Below are 20507 nucleotides of genomic sequence, written 5' to 3'. Positions count from 1 at the left end.
AGAGTATTCACTAGGACTGTGATCATTTAGTACCTTTTTGGGTCTGGACTCTGTCAAATAACTTGACTTTGTCAAGGCTTAACCTTATTTCCTTAAGTTTATGATTCTTCCATTAGATATTTTCTTTTTTATTGGAGTTGGGGGTGGTAATTAAAATTCATATATAGAATTTTGTTTTATAATCAAATAGATGACTTTAAATATAGGTAATATATGGACATCAGTCTCAGTGTCCTTAATGCTCATATTATTGTTAACATTCCTTGTAATAAATTATTTTATTTTGTGGAATTAACCTTTAACAAATATGTCTCTTTCCTTCTCATTTCTACTTGCCAAAATGTTTTGATTATAGGGTTCATCTGCTGATCGAAGTCAGTGGAGGGAACCAACACGATCATCTGATGGCTTATGCTCTCTCTATGAGGCAGCTCTGTGTCTGTTTGAAGAGGTATGTAAATAAAACTTGATAAAAGATGATGCTTTTGAATTGCATTTCACTTAATTATTTTAGCTTCAAAAGCTTCAAATATTGTGTTGTATATATCACCCATAAAAATAACTAACCTTGTAAGGAAAAAGGGGGTTTATTTATAAAAAGATTGAGCTGGGTATATTTTAAAATAGAGTCACCAGGAATTTATATTAATTCCAAAGAAGTTTATTTACAAAATAGAAAGTGAAGTAATAAAATCAGAGAGAGGTTAGGGTAAGATATCTGGCTTAAGCACTAAGTAATTTACTCCAGTCCCCTGGTTCAACCTGGGCAGGGAGAGTTAGGCCTTAGGCCTCTGCAAAGCCGAGGGCCTGGAGAAGTCTCTCTCAAGAGGTAAGTCTCTCTTGAGGCTAGTTTGTTTTTTTTTCCCAGAAAACCCAACAGTTAAAGAGTCAACCTTTCACTCATCATGTGTTAGTCCAGAGGAAGAGATTTTAGAACAGCCTCACCAGGAACAGTCTCAGGTCCAGTCAGCAGATTATCCACCAGCCTCCACTCCAAAGAATGAAGAACTGTCAGTAGAACTGTACTTGGGAAGTTGTCACTCCCTTTTAAAAGACACTTTCTCTTGTGTCACTTCCTGTACCTTCTCCTGATTCTATGTCTACCAATCATAGTTGAAGTCCTGCTTTAGGACTGCCCAGGAGGCAGTCAGTCGATTCTGATTCGTCACCCACTATCCTGCACATGGGTAACAGACCTCCCCTACTCAAGTGTGAATGTTTACACCTTTGGTGATTAAATCTAAAAATGAGCAGATCTTCCCACTCAGCTTTAAGTAGGGTCTTTACCCTTTTGGTGATTAAATCTAAAAATAGGCAGGGGTTACAATTTAATCTTCACATCCTGAAGCTTAACTCTAGCTGAGTAGATTGTTCCGATTTTAAAATTTTTGTTTGTTTTCCTGTATTGATTTCTTCTGTATCCTGCTGTAGTAAAAATAAGTAAAATAATTCTTTCTTTTCTCCACCTTCCATTTTCTCTCAGTAAAACCTCAAATCTTCTGTTAAGAGCATGGAAAAGTAGAGTTATTAATTCAGCTTAACATCCTGTATATTCACTAAATCCATAAGAGATTATTCTGACTTGCTTCCAGAAATATATCTAGTTAGGGAACTACTTTTTTTAAAACCCTTCCCTTCCATTTTAGAATCAATATGTGTATTGGTTTCAAGGCAGAAGATCTGTAAGAGTTAGGCATTGTGGGTTAAGTGACTTGCTGAGGGTCACATGGCTAGGAAAGTATCTGAGGATAGATTTTAACCCAGGACCTCAAGTCTTTAGGTCCGGCACTCTATTCACTGAGCCACCTAACTACCCCTAGGAAGTAGTTTTTTAAAATTATGATTTGTTTATTTTTCTACTCACACTTCATTTGCTTGTCGCCAGCTATAGTGATTTTTTTAAGATAAGATTTTGTTGTTGGTTTACATGATTAAACAAGGAAAATAAAGATTAGAGAACTAGATTTTGAAATACAAAGACTCTGTCAGAGATAGAAGGAAAGTAAAGGAAGGCAGGTAAGCTATGAATTCTTTGGAATAATTTCTCCATCTTTATAGCTTTCTTTTTGGCTGCCTTTTAGTAGTTTATAATGTAAAATAGTATGACCACTCATCCTTTTGAATTTTATAATTTCCATTGTCATAGAGATCCATAAGAGATTGTTTTGAAGCATTTCAGCATTTGAGAGTGTTGGGAGGAGAGTGAAAGAAAAAATCATTCAAAAAGCATTAGTAAGCATTTGGTTAAAGCAAGTCTTAAGAGTGTGTTAAATATTAATTGCACATTTTTAATTTTAATAGGTTTGCAGAATGGCTTCTGATTACTCAAGAACATGTGCTAGCCCAGATAGCATTCAAACTGGTGATGCACCCATTGTTTCTGAAACTTGTGAAGTCTATGTTTGGGGTAGTAACAGCAGTCATCAGTTGGTAGAAGGCACCCAAGAAAAAATACTGCAACCTAAATTGGCACCAAGTTTTTCTGATGCACAGACAGTAAGTTCTTTATGTGCTTCTTGTAATTGCTAATTGTGTGTGTGTGTTCAGACTGACAGATTTTTTAAAAGCAATATAAAAGATCAATTTTTAAAAGACTGCAAATCTTAGTTGATTTTTTTCATCTTTGTTTTTACATATTTTTAAAAATCATTTAAAAAGAGAGTAATGAGAAATATTTGTTGTTTTCCCTAAATCTCAAGTCTTTGATGTTTAAAAAAATCATGATTACATTTTCCCATCCAAGCTATATAGCATAAGTCATTTCCATACTGAGCTAATTGTTGTGATAAATTGACATTTTGCTAAAGGAAAATGAAATTACACTGTGAAGCACCTTATTTTGTGAATTGGCTTTTAGAATAGATTTTTTAAAATAAATTTTCTCGTTTCCTTAAAAAACACATCATATTCCAGAGAGATTAAAAAGCAAAAGGAAACAAATCTATATGTTCAAAAATATTTATAGCAATTCTTTTAGTGGTGGCAAAGAATTGAAAATTGAGAGGATGCCAATCAATTGGGGAATGGCTGGACAAATTGTGCTGTATAGTTGTTGTAGAATACTATTGTTCTATAAGAAATGACAAGCAGGATGCTTTCAGAAAAACTTGGAAAGAAGTTTACATGAATTGATGCAAAGTAAAGTGAACAGAACCAGGAGAATATTGTACGCAGGAATAGCAATGATCAACTGTGAATGACTTAACTATTTTCAGCAACACAGTGATCTAAGAAATTCCCAAGGACTCATAATGAAAAATGTTATCCACCTCCAGAGAAAGAATTGATAAGAGTCTGAATGCAGATCAGAGCATCCTTTTTTTTTTAACTTTAAGTTCTTATATTTTTTTTGCAGGGATGGGGGTGGGGTTCATTTATTTTACAATATGACTGCACATTTATAATTTATATCACATTGCTTGCTGTTTCAGGAAAGAGGGAGAGAACTTAAAACTCAAATTTTTTAAAAAGGGAATGTTAAACATTTTTACATGTAATTGAAAAAAATTAACAATAACAACAAAAATCTATAGTCATCCTCCTACCTAAGTTGAGCTCTTCAAATATTTTATTCGGTTTTCTTTAAAATATATTTTTGCCATATTGGCACAGAACATACTCTTTATTTTCTAAAACTTTTATCTTCTGTCTTAGAATCAATACTAAGTATTGGTTCTAAGGAAGAAGAGTAGTAAGTCCTAAGCAGTTGGGGTTAAGTGACTTGCCCAAGATCACCCAGCCAGGATGTGTCTGAGGCCCGATTTGAACCCAGGAGCCACCTACCTGCCTCAGAACATATTCCTTTAAAGAATTTACTATAATAAATCATATTTACCTCTACTTTACTTGTGGGATTTATAGGAAAATTTATTTCCTTTTTTTCCCCTCTAGTTGTAAAAGAGGGCTGAGTAAAAATTTTTAACTATAATTTTATGTAATCTTGATTCAGTTGATACTTGAAATAGTGAAATAGAGCATTATTTTTATTTTTAAAGTTCAGTTCAGAACCGAAAAAGGCATTAGTAACTCATTTTTATATATTGTATCTTGACACAACACAGAAAGCCATAAATTACATTGCCTTAAATGATTTCCCTTAGTCCCTCCCTCTGACCTGTCTTAATAACAATCCTCAGATAGAAGGATAAGGATAGGCAAATGAGGTTAAGTGATTTTCCTAGCATCACACTTCTAGGAAGTGTCTGAGACCAGATTTGAATTCAGATTCTCCCTATTCCAGGCCTGACTCTCAATCTACTATACCACCTAGCTAACCCTTCCATTAGATTTTCTTGCTATATCCACCTTTAAAACGTTACAATTTTTTATACAATCCTTATATTTCAACAATGTCAGGGTAGTCTTGTATGCAAACTTATTTAATGAATACAAACCAATAATTCTTCTTTGGTACCTGAGAGTTTGTGTCAAAGGCAGAATTTGAACCTAAGGCTTCCTAACTCCATGGTCAAACTTGTTTGAATTCCATTATGCTGACTCTCAAATTAAACATCATATTTATACTGTTAAGAAAAATGTCTTATTTTAAAATATCCCTCACTTTGTTTTATTAGATTGAAGCTGGACAGTATTGCACTTTTGTGATTTCTACGGATGGTTCTGTTAGAGCCTGTGGTAAAGGTAGCTATGGCAGACTAGGACTTGGAGATTCCAACAATCAATCCACTTTAAAAAAATTGACATTTGAGCCGCATCGATCTATTAAAAAGGTGTCATCTTCTAAAGGATCTGATGGTCATACTTTAGCTTTTACTACTGAAGGTGAAGTCTTCAGCTGGGGAGATGGTGATTATGGAAAACTGGGGCATGGAAATAGTTCAACACAGAAGTATCCTAAACTCATTCAGGGACCTCTTCAGGGGAAGGTAGGTAAAAATTGTTTTTGTTGTTATAAATTGATAATATATTTTACATTTATTTTTTTAATATGTTCTTTTTGAAAAGGTTTTTTGGCTTACCTCTTGAATTTTTATACTAAATTGATAATTAAAGTGTCATTCTTGCAGCATATCAATTATCGTTTGCATTTTCATATTGTCTTTTCTTCAAGGAAGTGGACATGTCATCAAATTTGCTTGCTATTAAAAACATCTTTTAACTTAAAGATTTTTTTATGTGTGATGTGTTTAGTTCAAATTTTAGTTTCACTTTTAAAATTGAATTAAAAGAAAAACATTTGTCCTACCTGTCATTCAGTGGGTATGTATGCCTAGTGAATTTCATGGGAGGGTAGAAAGAGTATGGAATTGATGAGAGATCCTTCTCAAAGCATTGGCTGTCTGTTACCTTGAAAACATTAGGCAGAGGGATACTTTTGAAATAGTGGATCTTATTAAGTGGAGTTTCTCCTAGCAACCTTGAGCTGAGTGTTTAAAATATTTCAATAAAGTGTAACCTTTCCTAAGTTCTTCTCTTTCAATTTTCTCTCTACTTTTTCCTTTTTAGATTAATAATGTCAAATATTGACATTTAAAAAATTGCATCATGATCATCACAGTGCTTTGAAACATAGTTTGTTGAATTGAATCACTGAATATTGGACTCTTTGAAAGAAAGATGCCATATATGATAGACTGATGAATTTTCTGTGTGGTACCACATTCCTTATAATGAGGACAAGTTATATCATGCCAAAAAGACATGATATATGTAGTAATTGTTTTCCTTTTCCCCTTTATTCTCTGGATTACATTGCAATATGCTTTTATCAATCTAATCTACATAAAAGCTAAAGATAGTGAAAAAGTATTCTCTGAAGGCTGGAGCAGGGCCATTAAGCCAGTGAATGCCTTGGAGATTGCCTTTGCCTTAATAATGATTTTTTTCTTCATACTTCTTACCATATGTATAGGTGTTGAGTCATATGGAGAAGACTTGATTTGAAGATGGGGAACAGCAATAAGAGTCTCTTTCTAAAAGCTTTACAAAATAAAATTATCATGTAAAACAAAAGTGCTTAGTTGCGGACAATCATTGTAGGTTTAAAGTTTCAAAACTGAAATGATTAGATTGAATATTGACTAGTTTGTAACACATTACATGAATGTTGATATTTTTATTCAATTGTTAAATAAAATTGAAAAAGACATTCTAAAAAAAAGGCATTTTCAAGGTTTATTTCCTTACTTATTTTCCCTTCTCTCTCAGAAATATCCAGTTAACTTCTGGGAATTGTTCACATGGTTATAAAATGTAACCATTTTGTTCTTATTGGGACCAAAGTATTACATTTAGATCATGGTATTTTTTAAATTGTTAGTGTCATATCTAGATTTAGGTTAAGGGCACTCCTATACCTAGTCCCAGAGAAATAGTATGGTGTATACATAATTGAACTAGAATAAGAATATTGTAATTTTTACACTCTAATTCTAATACTTAACTTAGTATGTTGTGCTATCAAAAGTATTTAAATCCTCACATTTGTTTCCTCAAATGTAAAATAGTATTAATAATAATAATATGTTTGTATTACCTAACTCCTAGGGCTCTTGTGAGGAGTGTTTGCAAATCTTTCTGTATTTCTATGTAAATGGGAATAGTGGTAGTTGTTGCTTTTATCACTAAGAAAAGATTTGATTCATTGATGGCACAGTATTTCATAAGGTAAACATGTTAATTTGTTTGTAAATGTTGGAGGAAAAACTTTTTAGGACTTACTGTGGGAAATTGGGTACAGAATATAAAGAGCCCAAAATTTATCAATTTTTTTCTGTTTAATGCAGGTAGTTGTATGTGTGTCAGCTGGATACAGACATAGTGCTGCTGTCACTGAAGATGGTGAATTGTATACATGGGGCGAAGGGGATTTTGGAAGATTAGGTAATTCTAAAATTGAGATTATTTAGAGAGGGGAAAAGTGAAATGTTATAATTACTAAATAGTAATGATATAGCTTTCTTAGGCTAACACTATTATGTATGTTTTTTACTTTTAACAATATTTCTAAAATATAGGCCTGACTGTAGGATAAAATGCATACTAAAAGTGTCAGTTTTTACAAATGAGTTTTTATGGTATCTTTTGCTTTTATATTACCTACATTTCAGAATGTTACTTAAGGCTTTCCACAATATGACTTAAAACTATTTTTATAGTCTTATTTCATACTATTCCCCCTCATGTACTTGATCTACTAAAATGGTCCTTTAGTTAATTTGTGATATTGTTCTGAACTCTTTTCTATTAAACTTGTTCTTCCTTGCTTGGAACACACTGCCTCTTTTATTTACAAAATTGTTATATATATATATATATATATATATATATATATATATATATATATATATATATATATATATATATATATATATCTTGAAAGGTTGTGATTCTAAGGTTCCCTTATCTTGGCTTGTTTAAATTCCTGATCTGACTCCAATTGAAAGTGTTCATTAAAAAGAACATTTTATGTAACTCGCATTAATACAACCTACCTTTTGTCATAATTATTCACTTGTCATATTCCCCCTATTACATTTTATATATTTCTGTGTTGTATATACAACAGCATGTCTGTGCATATGTATTATCTCTTTGAGAGCAAGGACTCTTGGAAAATTATTATTTTTTTTTACACCGACTTTTTTGTGGTATTCTGTAACAGGAGCTAAACTTCTTGAGTTGAATATTAGGCATCAAGGAATTTTTACATAACAAGGAATTTTTAGTTTCAAACTAAAATTTTGGACAGATGTAATTACTGATATTTGGTAGATAACTGCATGCAAATCTTGCTGCTAATCTGAGGAAGATTATGTGTTTGTATCATGAGCTATAATTTGGTTTGACATAATCATGGGCTTTGAAAATTGGAAATGTGGAATATCAGTTTAGACATTTTTCAGGTTATCTGTGAAAACAGTGTAATAATAAATTCAAGACATTTCAGTAAGATGCAACATTTTGGGAAAAAGTATTTTTCAAAGAAAAGGTTATAAATATATAAAATGTGTATATGTAATCTCTATATTCTGTTGTATTGGGTAGCTACCTTTTATAATGCCTACCTTTACTTCTAATTTTCATTCTTTCTGTGAATTATTGGATGGGGGAAAATCACATGCTTTTCACTTTGTTTCTTTTTCCATCCTCCCTAAGGTCATGGTGACAGTAACAGCAGAAACATTCCAACTTTAGTAAAAGACATTAGCAATGTTGGGGAGGTTTCCTGTGGCAGTTCACACACAATTGCTTTATCTAAAGATGGAAGAACTGTATGGTCTTTTGGAGGAGGAGACAACGGTATGTAACAAGTTACTTCATCATAGAGTTGAACTGTTTTATTAAGAGGTTAAACTTTTTGAAGTAATTCTTTGTGTCATTTGTATCCATAGTTTGTTTTGGACTATAAATAGAGGTAAATTTAAAACTGAAGTATGGCTTCTTTACCACTGTAAAACATCAAAGTCAATAGGCATTTATTAAGTACTTAAGAAAGGGAAAAAACATTTCTGCCCTCTGGAAGCTCACAGTCTGATGGGAGAGACAGACTGTAAAATCAAAGGTGAAGTATGGTGCAAAGCAGCTGGGTACTGAAAAATACTTTTAAAAGGCATGGAAACAGATGGTAGGTACATGTCATGTTTGAGGAGCTGCAAGCAGGACAGAGTGGCTTAATTGTAGCGTGTATGGATATGAATAAAATTATAATACTAAGTAGGTGGAGGAGGGCCAGGTTATACATAGATTTAAAGAAAAAAGGAAGGGTTTCATATTTAATTCTAGAGGTAGCAGAAGCTCATAGAGCAAGAATCATCCTTGGCAGCTAAGTGGGGGGTAGATTATTAGATTGGGGAGAGACTTGAGTCATGGAGACCAGAAGGTATAGCAGCAGTGCAGGTGAGAGGTGAGGGCCTGAGCTAGGGTTGTGTCTTTGCAAGAGAGAGAATGGGACATGTACTAGAGACATTGTGAAGTTAAAATGACAAGATTTGGCAACTAATTGGATATGTGAGGTGACTGACAAAGAGGACTTGAGGATGATGTTGAGGGTTGTAATCCTGAGCGATTAGAAGAATGGTGGGATCCTTGAAAGTAATAGGGAAGCTGAGAAGAAGGGAAGTTTTTGGGGGCAGGGTGGAGATAATGAATGAATCCAGTTTGAGTTGCCTGTGGGACATCTATTTTGAGATATCCAAAAGGCATTTGTTGATTCAAGAGAAATACTAAACCTATATCTATCTATCTATCTATCTATCTATCTATCTATCTATCTATCTATCTATGTCTACATATATCTTGATCTGGGGAATCATTTTTATTGAATTAATAATTGAACCCATGGGACCTGATGTGATCATCTAGTGATGAGATAGTATAAAGTGAAACAAGATGAGATCTCAGGACAGGGTCTTGGTGGGGGACATGCACAATTACTGGATCAGCAAAGGATACTAGAAGGAGTGGTTAGATAAGTAGGAGGAAAACCAAGTGAGATCATTGTTATGAAAACTTTGAGAGGAGAGAGCCCTCAGGAGGAGCAGGATGTCAGTGGTGGCAAAGGTAGCATTGAGTTGAAGCCTGAGAAAAGTATTCAATTTCAAAATTAATAGATCATTGGTAACTTGTGATATTGAAAGCTTTCTGTTGAATTTTTAAAAAAGTTTTACAGCTACTGATTTAAAAGCAAGAAAAAGACCTTTTTAGAAATAGAATGCTGAGCTTTTTTTTTATGTGAAAGCAATTAAAATACTTTTAGGAAGGATTTTGCATTTCTTTTTAATATCCTAATGTAAATAAAATTCAAAAACATTCCTTGGAATCTTGACTTTACAAAGGACTATAGAGTGTGTGTATTTTAAAAAAATCTATATATGCTTCTGGCCAGGATTGCACTTAGATGAATAGATAGCTTGTGTTCTTCAATTTCTTTAGGCCAGCAAATTCTGTTCCCTTCCTGGCTAAGGAGAGTCAAATGTTTTAATAATTATTATTCTATAGAGTTGACTCACCAAATTTTCTGCAACTAAGCTATGAAAAGATGATAGTTGACTATGCTTATCAGTAACAAAATAAAGCATTTAAATGCTCCGTAAGTCAAAAGCTTATTAAGTTTATCTCTCTGCATATTTTAGGATTGATGAGGAAGAACTATAGAAAGAAATCAAATTAAATAATTCATGCATGAACCATTTATTAAATGCCTACTGTGTGCCAGACACTGTACCAGCCCTTGTAGGGTACAAAGACAAAAGCCAGAGTAGCCTCTGCCCTCAGATGATCATAAGGTCTTTGATCTAGAGCTAGAAAAGATTTCAGAGGCTGTCTAGTTCAGACCTTTTATTTTATAAATTAAAAAACTGAGAAGTGCTATAACAGAGGTCGTATAGGTAGTAAGCATCAGAGACTGAGAGTAACTTGCATTATATATATGTTTAAACCCTAAGAAGGAAAAGTTCCATCTTGGAATCAATACTTTGCATTGGTTCCAAGGCAGAAGAGTGGTAAGGACTAGACAACGTGAGTTAATTTGACTTGACCAGGATCACACAGGTAGGAAGTGTCTGAGGTCAGCTTTGAACCCAGGACCTCCTGTCTCTAGGCTTAGTTTTGGTTCACTGAACCACCTAGCTGCCCCCACTTGCATTCTATTTTTTTAAGTATAAGATTAACTATGAAATCTATTCAAAATAGAAGAGAGCACTAAGAATAGTCTTACTGCTGCAGAAGATGGCACCTCAGTTAAGCCTTGAAAGGAGATTCCATCAGGTAGAGGTAAGGAGGAAGTATTTTCTAAACCTAGAGGATAGTTTATACAGAGGGCAGAGGGAGATGGAGTGCTATTTATTTGGAATGGCAAATCAGTCAGCAAACATTAAGTTCCTATAATGTTCCAGATGTTGTGTTAAGTGCTGGATATGCAAAGAAAGGCAAAAGACAGACCCTATCCTTAAGGAGTTCACACTCTAATGGGGGAGACAACATGCAAATAGATATGTATAAATAACATATGGACAGGATAAATTGGAAATAATCTGCAAGAGAAAGCATTAAGATTAAGAGGACTAGGAAAATAGTTCCGTTTGTTTACAATATAGAATTCTTAAAGGAGAGAAATGGGCAGTAAAGCCCAAAAGATAGGTTGGAGCCAAATTATGAAGAGATTTTCAAAATATGTATTTATTAGTGGAGGCAAGAGAACTTTGAGAACCAGGACAGGTAATTTAAAAGCTAATTTCTTTCAATTGTATTTTCATAGGCAAACTTGGCCATGGTGATACAAATAGAGTTTATAAACCTAAAGTTATAGAAGCTTTACAAGGAATGTTTATTCGAAAAGTTTGTGCTGGGAGCCAGTCTTCACTTGCCTTGACATCAACAGGACAGGTAGGTCCAAGGAAATGCATATTTATATGACTAGAGTAGTAGTTTCAAAGGAAGAATATAACAAGCATAATATCTCTCTGTCTGTTTCTCTCCCTTTCTCTCCCTCCTCTTCCTCTCTGTCCGTCTGTCATTTTCTATCTGTCTGTCTGTCTGTCTGTCTGTCTATCTATCTATCTATCTATCTATTTATCTATCTGTCAATCTATCAAATTAAGTTTTAGACTACTGAAAAAACAGTTTTAAGACTTTCTGATAAAATGCTTCCCCTCTATTACTGTACTGGGGAAAAAAATATAGGCTAATGGAATCTGGCCATATTATTTGGCTTGGCTTGTATAAGCAAAAGAAGCCTTACTGTAAACCTCTTGTTGTTACTTTAACTTTTGAAGTAAGCACCCTCTATGTACTGTTAACTTGTAAATAACACACAACTACCAAAGTAGTCAGAAAAACCTAGTCTTTAATCAGAATTGGTATAGGTATCCATATTCGGCCTCCACACAGAGCTCAGTGCCAAGATCTACACAGGGCCTGCACTCTGGGGACATATCCCTGGGAGTGACACTGTGCTAGATGCCAGCTCCTCCTGGGAGAAGACACTTGAAGAGACACAGAACTTAGGGGTCTCTTATACCTTCGGGGGAACTTTGTACAGGAACCCTGCAAAGACAAAACTCAAACAGGTTGCAAAAGGGATTTGTAGCTAGCCTCAGGGGTATCAACTGGAAGTCAGCTATAACCCTTACCAAGACAAGGGTCAAATTAAAAGCTGGAACTTCTGAGAGAACTTTAACATAATGAGAGAAGTTTCTAAAACAAATAAAAGGCACTTAACATTTTTATTATGTCCACAAAACCCACTCACACTAGGGTCCCCAAACAGCCTTTAAGTCCATAGTTCAAATCTAAACAGGTATGCGTGGTACTAGGGTTTCTCAAAGGGCAGGGGTAAACTGAGACATCCAAATTTCCCATCGACAGTACCTATGCTTCTCTCTTAGAAAGTCTTAAAAACCATCATGTGCCAAAGAAAAGTACATTTTATTTAGAGAAACAATACAAAGAGTATGATTTTCCTCAGTTTGGGGGAATCTGATTCTCTGGAAACTTTCTTCACCTATATACAACTTTTAAATAAAAGCTTATTATAATAAACTCCAAAGTACTTTTTGAATTCTTTGTTATATTGGAAGTTTATTTTATTTTATGGTATTTTAAGCAAGTGACACAACAGCTAATGGGCAAATCTTTTAAATTCAAATTTTTTCTGATAGTGTAGTAGATTGAAATCTGAGCTTGGATACAGGAAGACCTGAGTTGAAATTAAGCTTTATACTAGCTGGGGCAGCTACGTGTCAAAAGTGGATAGAGCCCTGGGCTTGAAATTAGGAAGATTAATCTTCCTGAGTTCAAATCTGGCCTCAGACCCTTCCTAGCTATGAGACCCTGGGCAAGTCACTTAAGCCTATTTGCTTCAGTTTCCTCATCTGTAAAATGAATTGGAGAAGGAAATGGGAAACCACTCCAATATTTTTGCCAAGAAATCTCCAAATGGGGCCATGAAGAGTCAGATAGGTCTGAAAACAGCTGAAAAACTTTGTTGGTTTCATCCTGGCAAGTCAGATAAACTCCCTCTGTGTGGCAGTCTCTTCACTTTTAAAATGGAGACAATATTACTTACTTACCTCCCAGGAATTTTGTGAGAATAAAATGAGATAATGTGGTAAAGCTCTTTGCAAACCATAAAGTGCTATATATTGTGTGCTATCATCATTATTATTATTATTATTACTGTTTTCAAGCTGTTTGAAAGTAAAAACTGAGAAAACATTAGCTTTTTCTTTATTTTTTTAATGGCCTTTTTTGTGGTACATATTTAAATAGTTATAATTATCACATGACTCAAAAACTATTATAAATGTCTATTTTAAGTATAATTAAACATTTAATACCTTTATCCATTTGATCAAATATTTATTGAGTGTCTACTGTGAAAAATTAAGTTTTGGGTGATGTGGAGAATTTGAAACTGATTTCTATCCTGTCTTCCTTATTACTGAATTTGATTTTGTAATTCTTGAATCCTTAAAGAATATGAGTAGTTTCAAGTCCTTTTTACTTAGACCTTTGCTTCTCTAATCAAGGAATTTGAACTCAGGTAGCTGAAGGAGCTATTCAAAAAGATTAAAATCTCTTCTTTTTTTTGAGAAAGCTGTTTTTGGAGCTCTTGTCTCATCATTGGAAAATTCTTAAGCTAACAGTTCTCCCTCTTATGCTTGTGTGTGTGTGTATGCACCTTGTAAAGCCAAAATTGTGTCTTTTCTATAGGCCTCTGCAATAGACCAAATGGTTGGGTGTGGCTTTTATAAATATTTACAAGAGTGGAATCCCATTTCAAATGAGTTAAATAGTGCTGTGTAGAATGAAGGATTATGTAAGACAATAGACATTCCCTATTTTGCAATACAAAAATATGATTTTCGTATATTTTTTTAAACTATTCTTAGAATTTTGGATTTACAAGTATGATGCTTATTTCAATACAGAGTTTAAATATAATTTTCATTGCAGTTTAGAAATTTTGTTTTTATGAGAGCTATTATATAACTGATATTTTAAGTGTTTAATTATAGTTCAATTTTTTATGTTCAAGATAATTTTCAATGTGATATTTCACTTAAAAATATATCAGTACAGCAGTATCTGATTATCAGTTTTCAAAATTCAGATATTGATCTAAGATTCTTGTATAAAAATGAATGGAAATTTTGGATTTGTTTGTTCTAGTTTGTAATTGTTATAATGCCACTGTACAAATGATGTGATATGATTCTGATGGCATGATATTAAATATTGATTTTGACCCAAATCCAGTCAAAGAAAAAAACCTAACTACAGTAAGAAAACTACTTGAGGTCAGTATAAAGATCTGTCTTGCACATTACATGTTACATACACTTTCCCACATATAAGTAATAAGCTTTTAGTTTTAGCTCTTAAATTTTTTTGCAAACAATTCACTACTTGATGTTTATATTTTATTTCCATTATTCTAAGTGGCTTTAATATTATATTTTAAAACTTGCAACATAAAATAAATTATTTGGTCTAAGATTTTTATTTGTATTTTAGGTCTATGCATGGGGTTGTGGAGCTTGTCTAGGTTGTGGTTCTTCAGAAGCTACAGCTTTGAGACCAAAACTTATTGAAGAACTGGCAGCTACAAGAATAGTTGATATTTCAATTGGAGACAGTCACTGTTTGGCTCTTTCTCATGGTAAAATAATTAACACTTTGGTACATATAATGTTAATTATTTTTAAAATGCAACTCATATGAGGCTTTTTTCTTTGTAATTTATTTTCTTCAGATAATGAAGTTTATGCTTGGGGTAATAATTCTATGGGACAGTGTGGACAAGGAAATTCCACAGGTCCTATTACCAAACCAAAGAAAGTTAGTGGTTTAGATGGAGTAGCAATTCAGCAGATTTCAGCTGGGACATCACATAGTTTGGCATGGACAGCTCTTCCCAGAGACAGGTAAATAAATAAGTTCTAGTATTTTGAAAAACTGAAGCTGTTTATGGATACTAGCAATCAAAATTATTAATCATTTCGAGCACTTTTCTTTATATGAAATATTTTTTCAACATTTCTAGTAATGATGTTTTCATTTGTGTATAACTGCTTTGGGAATTAAATCTAGAGTGTAGCAGTTAGCTGTTTTACCTATATACACAACTCTCAGAACAAGAAGCTATGTTGTAGATTGTATTTTTTAAATTTAACATTCATTTATGTATTTCTATCCTCAAAATACCAATAGGAAAAGTTACAAGTTAAAATAAGATATAAAAATAAAATGGCTCTATGTTTAAAACTTTTTTTGCCTTTAGTGCTTTTTCCAAGTACACCTGCTTTTTCTGTTGAAATAACAGGGGTTGGAATTTGTATGAAAATATTTGCTACTTGAAGAAGTTTAGGTTTTCTGCAAAGGTAGTGGACATTATGCCATATCAGTCAATTATTAGTCAGTTTTCTCAGAGTAGACAATTTAAAATCTTGGTTGCCATGAGTACTATCTTTTGGGAGTACTCTTTGTGTTACATGCAACCCAGTATTAAATTCTTTTTTCACCTCATTTATTGCACATCACTCTTTCAACACCCATACATTTTAAGAGGACTAAAAACTATTAAAAATGCAATACCAAATTGTTACAAAAAATTATAGCTTATAATGTAGCTAATGTAGTTTGAAGGCAGATGTCACTTATTTTTCTTTCTTATTTTAAACCCTTACCTTCTGTTACTCTGTATTGGTTCTAAGACAGAAGAATGGTAAGGGCTAGGCAATGGGGGGTAAGTGACTTGCCTAAGGTCACACAGTTAGGAAATGTCTGAGGTCATATTTGAACCCAGGACCTCCTGCCTTTGGGCCTGGATCTCAATCCACTGAGCCACCCAACTGCCCCATGTCACTTATTTTTAAATATTCAGAGGGGATTTTTTTACTGTAAATTTAAAAAATCATTTGCGCAATGTTAGATATATTTAAAAACAAGCCTTGTAGCAGATTGAATTATGACCCATTTGTATAACGAAGCTTTTGTGTGGTGTCACAACATTAAAATCTATACCTAAGGAGTTATATAGAGATTTTGGGCTACTTTCTTTAAAATGTTCACTGAAGTCTATTTTTTAGCAAGTTTTAACATCCTTACCAGTCAAAATATTTTCCCTAATACATAACCTAAATCTCATAGAGACACAGAGCTAGAAGTGATTTGAATAAATCATCTGACCCAGCCTTGTATACAGGTTCAGTGAATAAATAGCCAGGGCAGGTAACTATCTCTTATCTTATTGAAGTTATGTAGATGTAATGTCCACTATTTCCTAGTTCGTTTTAATGCTTTGTCATTCCAACAGTCAAAAAAGACTTCTCTATGACTCCATGTTTTATAAGCCAAGATACTTCAGACTTTATTGTCACTTTTAGCCAGTCGTGATACTGATAATTTATATTAAAACTGATTTGATGGCCTTCTTAATCTTCCAGGCAAGTTGTAGCATGGCACCGACCTTACTGTGTGGATCTGGAAGAGAGTACTTTCTCACATCTACGTTCCTTTCTTGAGAGATACTGTGATAAAATAAACAGTGAGATTCCCCCACTTCCTTTCCCTTCATCAAGGTATCAATTTTAGTTTTGTAGCTTTCTTAAAGGTACTTTTCTAATTATATAGAGCATACCCTTTAAATATTAGGTAAATTTGTGCCATAACTAATGAAATTGAGGTTTTTTTTCTTGAATTTTACAAGAATAATATTTTAAATTCATGCTACTGGTCATACATTTAGCAACATTTTGCTAGAGGCAAAATTTAATGTATCCAAACTCATAACAGTTAATTCACCTTTAGGGAACATCATAGTTTCCTCAAATTGTGCCTGAAGTTGCTGTCCAATCATCTTGCTCTTGCCCTTGCTGGAGGAGTAGCTACTAGTATTCTTGGGAGGCAAGCTGGACCACTGAGAAATTTGCTTTTTAGGCTAATGGACTCTTCTGTCCCAGATGAAATACAAGAGGTAAGACTTGTTTCTATAAGAACACACACACACACACACACACACACACACACACACACACACACACACACACACACACACACACACACACCCCGTCTATAGAACTTATCTTTGGATATTGCACTTTAGATATGCCTTCTATTTTGCTTATGTCTATGCTTTACCACCTCCTAGAAGCCATCCTGTGTAGTGATTTTTCCAAACTCTTCTAATTTTTTGCATTCTTCCATTAAATTTGGTCTCACAAACCTTGGAAATGAATTATGGATTCTTCTTCCTTCCCTATGAATTATGATAGAGCCACATATTTTATTTAGACAGAGAACCAGAAACTTGTGTTTTTAAAATGTTGCTGGAGTTATTCTCAAAATTTGAATAAGAATTTCAAAGCTAAAAGAACCTTAGGAGCCTTTTTGGATGTCTCCCTTACTTTACAAATGAGGATGTTAAGGTCCAGAGAGGTTGTCTTTTAATGACAAAAAGCTGGATGTAATAAGATTTAGGTATATATTCATTTTAAAAATGTCAAGTTGAGAAGATTCTCTTTTCTTTTTTTTAAATGTTAGGTAGTAATTGAAACTTTGTCAGTGGGAGCTACCATGTTATTGCCCCCATTAAGAGAACGAATGGAATTACTGCATTCTCTTTTACCCCAAGGACCTGATCGATGGGAAAGCTTATCTAAAGGACAGGTAAGAAGTTGGATAATGTATGTTATCCATTTATAGTTCAAAAGCAGATATTGAAAGCTTTAAAAGGAACGAACTATTCAATTAATATCACCAATTATTTCTATGACCAATACTCATATAAAAATTTTTAAAATATTTTCCATACTTCAAATTATTTTGCTTTATAGCTTATTTGAAACATCTTTATCTTTTCTGAGTAGTTAAATTGAAAGCAATATTGCTTATTCCTTTCCTCCATTAATCTTATGATTTAAAAAATTTTTAATAGTACTCAGTTGAACATTTACTGTGTTTTCATGTGTTATAATGAGTAAGATGCTTTTGTCAGTAACTCACATTTTAATAGTATTCAGAATGAGATTAGTATATTTTACTGCACTCTTGAGTCCATCAGTTCTCTATCTGAAGTCAGATGGAATTTTTCATTATGAGTCCTTTGCAGTTATGGCCTTTGTAATGATTATAGTATATATGGCTTTTTGTTGTTTTTTAAAACTCTTATCTTCTGTCTTAGAATCACTATTGTGTATTGGTTTTAAGGTAGAAGAACAGTAAAGGCTAGGCAGTGGTGGTGAAGTGACTTGTCCAGGGTCACACAGCTAGGAAGTATCTGAGGCCAAATTTGAACCAGGTCTTCTCATCTCTAGGTATAATTCTCCATCCACTGAGCTACTCAGGTGTGCCTACTAGTGATGTCTTAATTGCCAAATCTACTGGTTTTTAAAAAATTCTTATCTTTCTTGGTCTTGACTTGACTCTAACCTTTGATATGATCAGTCAACTTCTTTGATGTTCTCTTCTGTAAAGGTTAAAATTAATGGATGGAGAATGATTATATGAAATTATGTGGTCACCAGTATTTATTATATCTTGAATCAGAAATTTATTTACAAATATTTACAAATAGAGAGGAAACAATAAAGAAGAGAAGTGTGAAGGTGATAGAGAAGTTATCTATCCTATCAATCTAAGTGTTTTGCTCCAGGTCTGCTTAATCCAGGCAGAGATTAATTAGCTCAACCAGGAAGATGGGTAGTGAGTAACCACTTGGCCTTCTCCAAGATGGAAACTAGTCTCTCCGGAGGCTGGGAAAGGAGCCAGCCTTTTACTCACCCAAGGAAGTAATCCAAGAGTCAAAAGTCCAAGTAGAAGCTGAGCTCTGAGCTCAAGTCATCATCTCCAGCAAAGCTCCTTCTAAGACTATCTCTAGAAGACAATCTCTTCAGACTATCTTCTCAATGATAACCTGCCCTAAAAGAGTTTAGCATTTGCTTTTTATGGTGACTTCTTGTCCCTTCCCCTTTACACAGGGGCCAATTACAGTTTCCAAATTGTCTAGCACTGCTCAGGGGGCAATGTCTGTAGGACCGACTTCTCACCTTCTGAAGGTTAAGTTCTCATCAAAAAGATTCGCAGATTTCTGGCTGATTGAAATTCTAAGGGTGTGAATTCTCTAAGCACCTTGCTAGCTTCTTACCTAATACTAAGTAGGATGTTTAATCTTTTGTTGATTCAATTCAAAAGTAGACAAGGGAGTTCTGTCTTCAGTCTAGTGAGGGACTAAGTAGGGGTATTTAAGTCAGTGTTAACTCAGGATAGACAATAAAGAATTCTCTTTCACAGTTCTCCCTGTGATCTTTTGGGAGACTAGTTACCCTAATGGATCATTTTAATATAATCAGAAACCATAATAGTTATAGATAAGAGGGAAATGAGAGAGAGAGAGAGAAAGAACCAATGTTTTCCAGGCACATTGACATGCTGTGGAGGTTTTCTTTGGCCATCTTCATCAAACAGTTCATTTTCTGGTTTCAAGGAGTTAGCAAGCTTTTTTCCCTGAAAATTTTGGATTTTTTGAGAATTATACACTTTTTTCCTAGCTTTTGATGTAGTCTCCTTTGTTCTTTCTTCATTCTTTTAACTGTGGGTACCTCTTTAAAAAAGAGCCTTTCTCCCTCTATACTATTTCTCTTGGCAAAGTCATGAATTTCTAAGAATTCAATTATCCTTTCTGTGCTGATTATTTTCAGATCTACACAGCCATTCCAAACTTTTCTCCAGTTTTGTATCTCCTGTTGTGTATTAGATATCTCCAATTGAATGTCATGCAGGCTCAGAACTGAACCCTTTTTTTTAACCCCCCAAAACTTTCTCCTCTTCCTAATTTCCCTCTTACTTTTGAAGGACACAACTTTCCTCCCAGGTTTATCACATAGGTGTCATTTTCAACTCCTTAATCTCACTGCCCCCCGCCCCCCCGCCATATCCAAGCTTGAACAAGACTTGTTAATTTTATCTTCTCTCACAATGCCCCCTTATTTCCTCAAAAACTGCCACCACGCTGGTGCAAGTCCTCCTCAACTTCCAGTTAGACTCTTATAATAAGCTGATGGCTGTTCTCCTTGCCAGTTGTTTTCCCTACTCTGAACCATCAGCTATTAAAGTAATCTTCCTAAAGTACAGATATATTTAACCATATCACTCTCTAGTCAGTAAACTCCCTGTGACACCTTCTTACCTCATGGATCATAAAATTCTCTGTTTGGCATTCACAAAAACTTAAAGTCCTTCATAAAAATCTGTGTTCTCTCCTCCATTTCCATACCATCTTCTTATACCTCATATCCCTCCACCCCACAAAAAAAACAAAAAACTTCCATCCAATGACACTGATCTTTCTATTCCTAAAGACACTCCATCCCCTAACTAAGCATTTTCCCTGGCTTTCCCCCATACCTGCAGTTCTTTCCCTTTTCATTCCTACCTCTTGACTTCTCCCTAATTTTAGTGCCTTTCCTCTGTCAATTGTTTCCAATTTATTCTGTTTATAGCTTGTTTTTACTTCATTTCATGTTGTCTTCTCCATTATGCTGTTC

General features: G+C 34.0%; 1 protein-coding gene across 25 annotated transcripts in view; it reads left to right on the top strand.

The window, feature by feature from the left end:
* Nucleotides 1-20507, top strand: part of HERC1 (HECT and RLD domain containing E3 ubiquitin protein ligase family member 1) — a 242772-nt gene that overhangs the window by 76625 nt on the left and 145640 nt on the right. For all 25 annotated transcript variants that reach the window (XM_056820227.1, XM_056820224.1, XM_056820228.1 and 22 more), the window contains 11 exons: nucleotides 356-451; nucleotides 2302-2496; nucleotides 4575-4890; nucleotides 6751-6843; nucleotides 8119-8262; nucleotides 11219-11346; nucleotides 14479-14623; nucleotides 14717-14888; nucleotides 16410-16544; nucleotides 16774-16939; nucleotides 17506-17631. In XM_056820227.1, coding sequence (XP_056676205.1) covers nucleotides 356-451; nucleotides 2302-2496; nucleotides 4575-4890; nucleotides 6751-6843; nucleotides 8119-8262; nucleotides 11219-11346; nucleotides 14479-14623; nucleotides 14717-14888; nucleotides 16410-16544; nucleotides 16774-16939; nucleotides 17506-17631 — 1716 coding nt within the window. The remainder of the gene's footprint in view (nucleotides 1-355; nucleotides 452-2301; nucleotides 2497-4574; nucleotides 4891-6750; nucleotides 6844-8118; nucleotides 8263-11218; nucleotides 11347-14478; nucleotides 14624-14716; nucleotides 14889-16409; nucleotides 16545-16773; nucleotides 16940-17505; nucleotides 17632-20507) is intronic.

This window comes from Monodelphis domestica, chromosome 1 (assembly GCF_027887165.1).
Source record: "Monodelphis domestica isolate mMonDom1 chromosome 1, mMonDom1.pri, whole genome shotgun sequence".
In the NCBI taxonomy this organism is placed as follows: domain Eukaryota; kingdom Metazoa; phylum Chordata; class Mammalia; order Didelphimorphia; family Didelphidae; genus Monodelphis; species Monodelphis domestica.
Note: the sequence above shows the minus strand (reverse complement) of the source record. Positions and strands in the feature narration are given on the sequence as shown.